Source organism: Mastomys coucha, unplaced genomic scaffold (assembly GCF_008632895.1).
Source record: "Mastomys coucha isolate ucsf_1 unplaced genomic scaffold, UCSF_Mcou_1 pScaffold6, whole genome shotgun sequence".
NCBI classification, from domain to species: domain Eukaryota; kingdom Metazoa; phylum Chordata; class Mammalia; order Rodentia; family Muridae; genus Mastomys; species Mastomys coucha.
In genome coordinates, this window is record NW_022196912.1 from 24,371,761 (window position 1) to 24,382,839 (window position 11,079).

The 11,079-nt window shown below is 47.8% G+C and overlaps 2 protein-coding genes across 3 annotated transcripts in view; both read left to right on the forward strand.

Annotated features, from left to right (window-relative positions):
• The first annotated feature begins 147 nt into the window (after positions 1–147).
• Mpv17 (mitochondrial inner membrane protein MPV17) overlaps positions 148–11,079 on the forward strand; it is a 14,743-nt gene continuing 3,811 nt past the window's right edge. Inside the window, exons 1-4 of one of the 2 annotated variants that reach the window (XM_031355350.1) lie at positions 148–1,598; positions 2,053–2,127; positions 10,399–10,514; positions 10,951–11,043. In XM_031355350.1, coding sequence (XP_031211210.1) covers positions 2,058–2,127; positions 10,399–10,514; positions 10,951–11,043 — 279 coding nt within the window. In that variant the 5' untranslated portion in view covers positions 148–1,598; positions 2,053–2,057. Of the gene's footprint in view, positions 1,599–1,619; positions 1,811–2,052; positions 2,128–10,398; positions 10,515–10,950; positions 11,044–11,079 lie in introns of those variants that run through there. The other variant, XM_031355351.1, reaches the window with a different exon arrangement.
• Ucn (urocortin) overlaps positions 6,067–11,079 on the forward strand; it is a 12,011-nt gene continuing 6,998 nt past the window's right edge. Inside the window, exons 1-2 of the mRNA XM_031355354.1 lie at positions 6,067–6,078; positions 10,858–10,863. The gene's annotated coding sequence lies outside the window, so the exon portion shown is untranslated. The remainder of the gene's footprint in view (positions 6,079–10,857; positions 10,864–11,079) is intronic.

Genomic DNA, 11,079 nt, shown 5'->3' on the forward strand with positions numbered 1-11,079 from the left:
GTGCCTTCCATTGCAGAGAAGCTTGGCTTGTCCTGCAGAGCAACCCATTGACACAGCACATTTGTGTTTCCCTATGTCCAGTGGTAGAGAAGGTGGGACCCGGGGGGAACTAAAGGTTGTGCAGTTGTAGGCTTGTGCCAGCAACCCTGTTCCTGGTGTTGATTCAACTTTGAACTCAGAAGTAACTGTGGGCAATATTTTCTGCTCTGTTCTTTCTCCTTTCCCACAAGCCTTTTCTCAGTCCATTTTTCTCCCTGTCTTCCTTCCCAGTATATCTATGCTCTTGGTTCTTGCTCTTCTTCCTTTGTGCCTTAACTTATTCTGTTGCCTTCTCCATCCACACCTAACTCCTGTTTATCCTTCAAGATCCCATCTCAGGGCTGGAATGTGATCATAAAGATCAGTGGAAGAGCATGTGCTTAGTGTGTACAAGATCCTGGTTCACTTCCCTCCCAGTATCTCCTCCCCTTCAGAAACCCCTGGGTCAAACTTCACTAAGGAATTTTTATGTTTCTCTAGTGGGGGTAAAAATCTCTATGTGCTTCAGAGAAGGTGGGGTGGATTAATGATGATAAGCATTTGCTCTGTTTGGGGGTGCTTTTCATACACCCCTGAGCTCTATGGTGTAGGTACTATTTTATGTAATGACAATTAGATTCTGAGAGGTTAAACAACCTAAGGTTTGAATCCATATACCCTTCCACCCTTGCACATTTGGACTGTTTATTACATCTACTAGTGAAATTCCTTTAGCATGTTCTGTACACAGGAATCTAATTCCCCTGGATTCTTACTCTCTCTAGTAGCTAATAGAATCCATCCTTCATTAATCATACAGGAAGTGAATAAATGAGCTGGGGAGGGCACATAGCAGGAAAGTTGACCTTTTTCAAGGCTTGGGGATGTATACGTACATCCTTACCAACCTCAGGAAGTTATTTGCAGGGAGTCCGGTGTTAAAATTGGAGGGAGTCTTAAGATTCCTAAATTGGCTTTTAAAACAGTTTTATGCCTCTTTGTTTAACATGACTCTAGAAACCCATAAAACAGAACAAACCCTCCATTGAGTCTCCTCTTGTACATCTGAGCTAGCACAGGCAGGTTCTGCTCAGCCAGTGGTTCTCCTGAAAGTTGACTGGTTGTCCAAAAAGATATCAGACAAAACTTAATTTAGTCTGAGTTCCTCTTATTTGGGAGCTTGGGTACAATACAGAGACAACATGTGCAGACACCTGGATTAGTCTAGCATTCAAGCTTCCAAACTGAGAAGGACGTCCAGACCTGGCTACCTCCGGGAAACTGAGACAGTCAGAGAACGAGGGGAGGGGAGCAGCCGAGTTACAGGGAAGCACAGACTGTCCCACACCGATGTTTGATGCAGTCCACGAGAAGGCGGCTGCCCACTCCTCGTAGGTGGCCAGCTGAGCCGCCTTCCAAGGGAGTATCAAAGGCCCCACCCACCTGCATTCCTCCCGGACTGTTTGTGTCCAAACAACAGCCTGGCCCACAGGCGGACGGAAGAGGCGGTGCTCCATACGGAAGTCCCCGGGCCAGCTTCGGTCACGTGAGAGAAGGTTCTGCGCAGAGCTAGCACTCAGGTGAGTGAAGGTTCTTCGCAGTCACTGGCTTGAAGCACTGTGGGCTGAGAGTTCTTGCAGGTCATGTGACCTTACAGATCCAGGTCCTTGGTTTATTTCTGGTGTGTGGTTGCGCTCATAAAGGATGTTGGATTAGTTTCAACCGAGTCTGAATTTGGGGACCTATCGTGTTTACTTGGGGGATGGAACCCAGACTCTGGATGGAAGCCAGAGTAAGTCTAATTTCATGAGTGGATCAGGACTGGATGCCTTGCTTCAGGACCAGGTTACTCAGAACTGCTTCCTTTCTAGTTGTATAGTGACCACAAGGCAGGGACACGGCCCAGTAGGCAACCTTTCTGAGGCCTCTGTCACTTGCAGAGTTTGGAAGTAGGGCGAGTGAGCATAAGGAATTGACAGGCATGTTCTTTACTGTGAGGGGCAGTGGGAGTGACTTCTCCTTTTGGTTTGACAGGAAGCATGGCTCTCTGGCGAGCATACCAGAGGGCCCTGGCTGCGCATCCGTGGAAAGTCCAGGTTCTGACAGCTGGTGAGTGCCACTCTGGGACAAGAGTATAATTAGAGAAGCTGATTTGAGCAGGAGACCCATATCACAGCACCCACTTCCTGTTTAGCCCCCCGGACGTGTTTCTCTTCTCCAGAACCACTATGTCTGTTTTGGAGGGTGAGCTATTTCTGAGGCATACTCTGGAGGGGAGAGGGGTAGAGAGATGGCTCAGAGGTTAACAGCACATCCTGCTCTGTAGAAGATTCAGCACTATGTCAGGTAGCTCATAGCCACCTGTAGCTCCAGCTCCAGAGGGATCTGTCACCTCTAACCACTTGGGGCATCTGCACTCACTTGCACACACACACAACCACACACAGTTTAAAATGATAACAATAAGTCTAAAAGAGAGAGATACACAGTCTGTCAAGCAAGACTTAAAGTCCTCAAAAACTTAGGTGATGGTTTTTGTTTGTTTTTGTTTTTCAAGGCAGGACTTCTTTGTGTGGTCCTGGCTGTCATGGAACTCACTCTGTGCCAGGGTGGCTTTCAACTTAGAGATCCACCTGTCTCTCCCTCCCAAGTGCTGAGATTAAAGGGATGTGCCACCACTGCCTAGCCTAAGTATAAGTAGTCCATTCTTAAAAGCATTGCCCCCAAGAGACCCCACCTTGGGAAGCTAAATGTTTACCTCTTACACTTTATAGTGTGCCGAGCACATTATCTACATGCATAGGAGCCTCCAAAGGTCTATTAATTGGAATGAGTCCACATTAAATGACGCATCTAACAAATGCTGAAGTAACTTACTCTAGTTTATTTTTATACATTTTTTATTGTGAAGTGTATAAAGCAGTCATATATCTGAAGTTTAAGTAATACTAAAAGAGAACACTTCCGAATCAGTAATCCCTCTCCTCAGTTCATATATTCCAGTTTTTATTTCATCTTTATTTTAAGACAAAGGCACACAACCCCGGGCTGACCTGGAATTCACTGTGTAGCCAGACTGGCCTTGAACTTGCAGCTGTCCCTTCTCAGCCCCCTGAATGCTGACATTACAAATGTAAGCCTCTACAGCTGGCTAGATGACCACTTTCCTGAGCTTAGCCTACATCATTGTTTGGCTTTTCTTACAAACACATTCGCAGTATGCTAACTGGGGCCTTGTTGCTCTGTCGTTGGTGAGGTAGCAGCTTCACAGAGCGCCTTCAGGTGCCTCCTCTGGCTGTCTCCACCTTCCTTTTGCTGGCTACTCAGTGTTGTTATGACTGCGGCTCTTCTAAGGTTGCTTGCTTTGAAGCACATGCTAGATTCCTCCTTGGCCAAATTTTCAGGCAAATCTGAATTTTTTTTTCATATGCATACAGAAGCCACAGAATGAGGGAGGCAAAGCGATAGATAGTACAGGGGCACAGGATGAGGAAGCATCAGCAGGCCTCTGGTCATCAGAGCAATGCAGTGGATGATCAGGTAATAAACACATCTTGCCTGTGCTTAGAAAAAGAACCTATATTCTAAGGAGGGCTAAGGAGAAAGAGGGAGGCTAAAGGGTAGGTAGACCAGAGGTCTTGTTAGCATTAGAAACTGCATGCCCGGCCAGGAGGTGGACTCTTACTCCTCTCTGGCCCCGGGATAGCATCCTGTGCCCATCCACCTCTTGTCCTCAGAGTGTCCGGCCTGCATGACTCACCTGGCTGAGTGTGTGGTGACTCATGCTGGGCTGTGTGGCTGTGATGGGAACTGACATGCTGGGCCCTTTGCCCAGCCTCAGATTCCCTCAGGGCCCCTAGCTGCCAGATAGAAGGTCCCCCCTTGTGACCATAAGAATGGAGAGGAAAGGACAGTCATGCTTCCTTACCTAAATGATCCATAGCTAACAAAGGCAGGAACTAAAGCTCCAAGGGGCACAGGTGCAGAAATGTGGCTCTCTGGGGCCCCTGGTCTGCCTGGGCTGGGATCTTTACATGGTCTCATGTACACATTGCTCCTGAAGCTGCTGCGTCGTCATCTGGTTCTGGAGCAACCTGTAGCCTCGCAGCATGTCTCGCAGACTTCCCCTTCTTTATTGAGAGGGTATTTGGATCAACCTACAAATAAAAGGTGGGGATGGGCTTAGCTCACCTAACCATTTTGGACTGTTGTCAGAGAGCAGTGTCTCCAGAGGTCCCATGGGATAGCTCACACTGAGAAACAACAGAGATTTCAGACTTGGAGCTAGAAGACTAAGATCTGAATCTCAGAGCATAGCTCTTAGTAACTGCCTAATTAGTCCACATCAATAAACCTCTTTGGGCCTCAGTTTCCTCATTTAGAACTTAAAAGGTCAGTTACAGGAGTTATCTCTGAGAGAAGCTTTGGAAGTGTTATTCATTTATCTATTTACAGTACTAAAGGCAGAAGCTGCAGCCTCACACATGCTGGGCAAGCGCGCTTTCTGGGCAATATGCCTATCCTTTTGTGTCTTTTATTTTACATTATTTATTGTATGTGTGTGCACATGTGTGTTGCATGACTATACAGTCAGTTGTCTCCTGGGACTGACTGGAACTTTTTTTTTTTTGAGACAGGGTTTCTCTTATAGCCCTGGCTGTCCTGGAACTCACTCTGTAGACCAGGCTGGCCTCGAACTCAGAAATCTGCCTGCCTCTGCCTCCCAAGTGCTGGCATTAAAGGCGTGCACCACCACTGCCCGGCACAGCGGAACTTTTTAAAATGTATAATAAACTTGAAGGTTCAAGAGTTGGTCCTTCCTATGATCATTGGCAACCTGTGTATAGCAAACATGTTTGTTTGTTTGTTTGTTTGTTCTCTGTGTAGCTCCAGCTGTCCTGGAACTCACTCTGTAGACCAGGCTGGTCTCAAACTCAGAAATCCACCTGTTTCTGCCTCCTGAGTGCTGAGATTAAAGGCATGTGCCACTATGCCCAGCTGGTTATTTTCATTCAGAATCTTGATGTGTAGCTCAGGCTAGCCTTGAACTCACCAGTCAGCCCTTCTACTTCAGCCTTTCAAGTGCCTAGATCATAGGCTTGCATGTACCCAGCTTATGGATAAGTATCTTAGCTTTGGTTTTCCGAAGCTACGAAGGCGTAAAAAGCAGAGTCTGAAGCTTATGTGCTTGTTAGAAAGCCATCCTTTCCAAGGGTAAAAGGGAGAGCAGGTACGAAGGTGTATATTAAACCAGCTGCTCTTCAGAACTTCTGTGACTCTTACCTTGGAACTGACTAAGAATCGATGTGCAATGCCTTATTGGATGAAGAGGCATTTCAGGAGAAGAGACCTCAGTCCACCAGCTTCCATCCCACACTGGGAACACTTACTCTTCTCTACTACGTTTTCACACCTGTGTAGTCCCCAAAGGCAGTAACAGTGAGAGCCTGGGTATAACAGGCCTGAAGGAAGCCTGTCTGTTTCAACTGGAGTAATGACTAGAGCAAGAGACAGGTGAGTCAGGATCTGAAATGGTGTAGCGGAAGTGTCTAATACACTCTTTGGGCCAAGCTAGAGTCACGACCAGGGCAGCCTGGGAAAAAGGTTGACTGAGTGTTCTGCAGAGTCTGAGTCAGCTTCATCCCTTCCTTTCTGGAGGGCTCTTCCAGACTCCAGTGGGCCCAGAGCCCAGGGCCTGATTCCATCCATTGCAGGCCACCAGAGCAGCTAATCTGTAGACACTGATGTCCCTGGAACCTGAATTCAGCCAGAGTGTGAGTCTCACAGGCCTTGATACTACAGGAAGGGAAACTGAGGTACAAGCAGGGTATGGCGTGCACTTTGGCGTCACACAGTCAGTTCCAGAGTTGGCATGGGAATCGAGGGCACTGCTTCCTGTACTTGAGATACTTGGGCCCCAAGACACTGTCAACACAGCTGGTTTGGGTTTAAACTTGACAAGCTGCAGAACTGGCCATTTCATCTCATTTCCTTCAATGGGATACTTAAGGATAGGAGTGAGCTGAGCACCTATACCCATCCCAGGGAATATGCTTCTCTGTCTCAAAAGAGTTTCAGCTGCCTCCGGGTCCTAGGTCCTAGGTCAGTTCAAGCTCCTATACTTGAGATACTTGGAACAGCAGCATTGCTGGTTCTATGCCAAGAATATCTTTACCTGCAGACCCCTCCCCTGTTCTTAAAGGCACATTCCCTCTCATTCTGGGCAGCCACTCCCTGCACATCTGCAGTCTCATCTTCCATCAACATTCTATTTTCCTATGCATAAGACTCTGCAAAATCAAGTGTAGGAGCTAAGGGAAGCGGGGGATTTGGCTCTACTCGTGCCTTGGAAGACGGTGAGAAAGTTGGGGCTTTTCCATTCATGGGCAGGGGATGGTCTCAAATAGTTCAGTACCCAGAGCCAAGCATCTCTTTCCCTGACCCACCTCCTGGATCCACAGGGAGTGACGAATGAGAACTGGCACCTACCCAGAGGCAAGATGTCATCATACTCAGGACCAATGTCTACTTGCTAGGCTCTGTGCCCAGCCTGGCTTTGGGGCACCACTGCCCGACAACCTCTCATCTCTTCCCACCAGGGCTCTGCCACTATGTGTTTTCAGGCTTCCATCTCCAACTCTCAAGCCCAGGATGAGAGAAACCAGATAGGATCGCTACATTATCCTTGTTAACCAGATAATGCCCTTCAAGTCACCCAGAGATTGGGTGATTTGGGTATTTGAGTTCTGGGCTGGAGAAAATAGGATAAAGAGTTTGAATGTCTGAGTCCTTCCTGTTGAAGGCTCACTTGGAATGTAGGCTTTCCTCTTGGCCTGGACCAAAGCCTTTGGCAGCCCTGGAGTGACTGCAGATCCAGTGGCCATAATCTCTTATGAGCAGAAAACTAACTTCTAGGCACTGCTATGTCAGAAATGAATAGACCTGGGTAAACCTAGAGAGACTCTCCTCGCTTCATCTCTCTGAAGATGGCCTGTCACCTGGTACTGCCTCGGGCTTGATGGTGCAGTTTGGGACCTAGACTTAAAGGTTTGGGCTAGGGGATACTCTGAAGATGCTCACATGCACCAACTACCCCCACCACACACAATCTCTTCCTCTCCCTCCCTCCCTCCCTCTTACATGTGGTGTAAAAGAAATAACAGATGCCATACTGTGGCTGTCTTGAGAGTCTGTACAAGTCACTGCCACTTCCCCAGAGGAGGGTTATCAAACACCCTAAGCAGTCAGCTACAATTGGTACCTACCATATAATGGATGCCCCTTAACTAAAGGGCATCCCTTTAGTTAACTTCCCTATTCCCCTGTTGCCCAGGAATCAGAGACAGTCTGAATACAAGCACATACGGGCTACTCATCATTAATATGGCATGGGGCTCACCTCTAGAAAACCAACCAACAAACCAACCCTATAGTAGGGGATACTGTTACTCTCATGGTCACTAGAGAGAGGTTTTTTTCAATGGCTAAAGGCTTCCGGAACCATGGAACTTGATTTTTATTCCAGTTATGCCTTTAGCTTCTATGACTACTGTTAAGTTATAAAAAGAGAAAATATGCACATCTCTATTTCTTAAGAATATTCCTGGGGCTGGAGAGATGGCTCAGTGGTTAAGAGCACTGACTGCTCTTCTGGAGGTTCCCAGCAACCACATGGTGGCTCATAACCATCTGTAATGAAATCGGATGCCCTCTTCTGCTGTGTTTGAAGATAACTAAGTGCACTTACATATAATAAATAATAAATCTTGAAAAAAAAAAAAACAAGATTCCTGCCTGCCCTCCCTATGAGTACCAGGGAATAGAGGTGATAGAAACCTGGGCAATAAGTACACAAGCTTTTTGTTTGGTTGGTTGGTTTTGGTTTTTTTTGAGACAGGGTTTCTCTGTATAGTCCTGGCTGTCCTGGAACTCACTCTGTAGACCAGGCTGGCCTCGAACTCAGAAATCTGCCTGCCTCTGCCTCCCAAGTGCTGGGATTAAAGGCACACAACACCATTGCCCGGCAGTACACAAGCTTTTATTGTGTTTAAACGTATGTGTGCCTGTGCCACATTTGTGCCTAGTGCCCACAGAGACCAGAATAGGCCACTGGATCTCTTGAAATGAGTTAGAACTGGTTATAAGCTGCCATTTGAGTGCTGGAAACCAAGTCTGGGTCCTCTGCAAGAACTGTAAGTGCTAATAACCACTGAGCCCCTTGTTTGTTTTCTATGTATTTTTGTTGTTTTGCTTGAGACAAAGTCTCACCATATAGCCTTAGAACCCACAATGTAGACCAGTCTCTCTCGAGCTTGAAAGAATCCTTGTACCTCTGCCTCCCAAGTGCTGATGTCATAGGTATGTGGTGCTGTACCTGCCCGGGAAAGACCTTTGCTATGTGGTCCCTTTGACCCATCCCTTGGGTAGGAGCTTTTGGTAGCCCATGGCCTCAGAGCCTGCTTTTGCTTATGTTCTCACCTCCTTGTTCCCTTGGCTTGAGTTCTCCTCCCCAAACTCTATTCCTTACAAGGTTAACTTCCTGTCTCCAGGGCTCCCTAGTTAGATGGATGCATGTCTACTGACCTCTCAGATCTTTTGCGAGGGTTCACTGATTCCTTTGTGAACTGTCACCATCCGTATCAAAGTGGACTGTGGTCCCTTCATCAGCCAAGTCCCTTCAGCCTTCTCAGGGCCATTTCCCCTTTGTGCATGGCTGCAGTAGTCCAGGAAAAAGAGCTGAAGAGAGAGCCCTGAGCACACAGCTGGTGGCCACATAGTGGATGGTGGTGGGACTGAGGGAAGTGTTCACTCACTGGGGCCAGGTAGCACATGTGAGTTCCCTGACATCCTCATACCTTGAGCCTGACACATTTCCTCAGGTTGAGCGTCAGAGTTCCTCATGCCCTTCCCTCAAGCAAGCTTGTTGTTTGGTGCTGTAAGTTTTTGTTTGACTATTTTCTGACCACCTTTTAGGGTCATGGTTAGGTGTGGGGAATGAAACCACGTCTAAGCTTCTAGTCTGGCCATTCCTCACGCTCCTCGTCCTAGGGGACACCATGTCTGACTGTTTCGGGGAGACTCGGGAAGAGAGGCAGTACTGGCTGGCTGGGATGGTGGTGAGGGAGAGGAAGAGCTGCTGAATGGCCAGCTGCCCAGGTCACGTAGGGTTGCCCATCACCAGCTCGAGCTCCTAGCTTTCCCCAGCTGCCTCTGACTAGGTTGCTTTGAGGAAGTGCAGTGGAGAAGGTGTGGGGGAAGAGCAGAGCTGTGTGTGCAGCCAGCATGGACGTCAGAGCCAGCCCCAGAACAAGGAATAGGGTTGAAGGATGTGTTTGCTCAGTGCTAATTGAGGGCATCGGGACAGTGGTAGCTTCGGAGCTAGAGGGGACTCTCATTACTCACTGAGATGGATGGACGAGCTGGAGATTGTGCAGTCATTCCCAAGCGGCCCTGTGACTGTTTGTAAGAAACCGTCACACCACCATGACAAACTGGAGGCTCTAAATAATGATGATTCCAGTTCCGACTTGGCTTCGAGGGGTGGGTGTCTGTGCAGTTAGGGGGGCGGGAAGCAGGTGCAGAGGTCTGGGGGCAAGGGTGAGAAAGGAGGGTCTGGGCTTGACTTCCGGTGTGCATGATAGATGGCTAGTAATCTTCCCTGTGGAGGAGGCTTTTGTTATCAAAACATTCTGTCTGCACCATTTGAGCACATTTTAGAAAGATTTATTCGTGCTTCTTTCTCCCAATAAAGACCCCTAAGGCCAAAGTAAAAGACACTGGCCAGGTCTTGCTTTGGGCTGGCAAGAGAGAGAGTGCGTCTCTCATTATCCTGAACATAATCTGCTCGTGATTTGGAGTCCTCAAAAGGACTGTCTAGGAGTCACACTACCTCTGTTGCACCAGCTATGTGAAACCGTGGACCTTCATTTCCACACCTCTAGAAGAGTTGAAGCGGAATGTTCTAAAAGACCTTTTCCATTCTGGCCTCTAGTTCTTAGCCTTCTACCCACATTCAGTCCTGGTTTCCTACAGCTTGCTATGTGTTCAGAGATTCTGGCCTGCTCATTCCAGTTCCCATGGTCTCACTATGTACTGACTGGCCTGGGACTCCCTATGTAGCCTAGGCCGGCCTCAAACTCATAGCCGTTCTCCTACCTATGTCTCCCAAGTGCTGGGATGCCAAACATGCACCACCATACCCCTCATCCCGTGTCTAATAAGAGATGCCACTATCCTTGAGAAGCAGAGAGCTTCAAGACAGCAAGAAGGGGCTGGTCATTTGCCAGAACAAAGCCGTAGGACTCAGAGTGCCAAGACTCATTTGGTCGGCAGACTTTCCTTGTAGGGGATGTCCTGACATCACCTATGTACCTTGCACAGGGTCACTGATGGGTGTAGGTGATATTATCTCACAGCAACTTGTGGAAAGGCGGGGTCTCCAGCAACACCAGACAGGCCGGACTCTGACCATGGTATCCCTGGGCTGTGTCTTTGTGGTAAGTTCTGCTTGCAGGAGGTCTACATTGCCTTGACTCTTCCATTGGCCTTTCCCACTTAGCCCAGCCTGTGCCTTTTTGGTCTTAGAGTCTGCCTTCACCAGAAAGTGATGGCGCATGCCTTTAATCCCAGCACTTGGGAGGCAGAGGCAGGCAGATTTCTGAGTTCGAGGCCAGCCTGGTCTACAGAGTGAGTTCTAGGACAACCAGGGCTATACAGAGAAACCCTGTCTCAATAAAATAAAATAAAATAAAATAAAATAAAATAAAATAAAATAAAATAAAATAAAATAAAATAAATAAACAAAAACCAACAAAAAAACCAAGAGTCTGTCTTCTTCAGGTGTAGGTTTCTGTTGCCTGGGCGGGAGAAGCTTTGTGTTATAAAAGCCAAGGGTCTGTCACTGTGCCCTGCTGTCCTACCTTTTATTCTCAGGGCCCTGTAGTCGGAGGCTGGTACAAGGTTTTGGATCACTTAATCCCTGGCACCACAAAGGTACATGCACTGAAGAAGATGTTGTTAGATCAGGTGAGCTAAGAGAAAAGGGCTGGGGAAGGAGAGCCT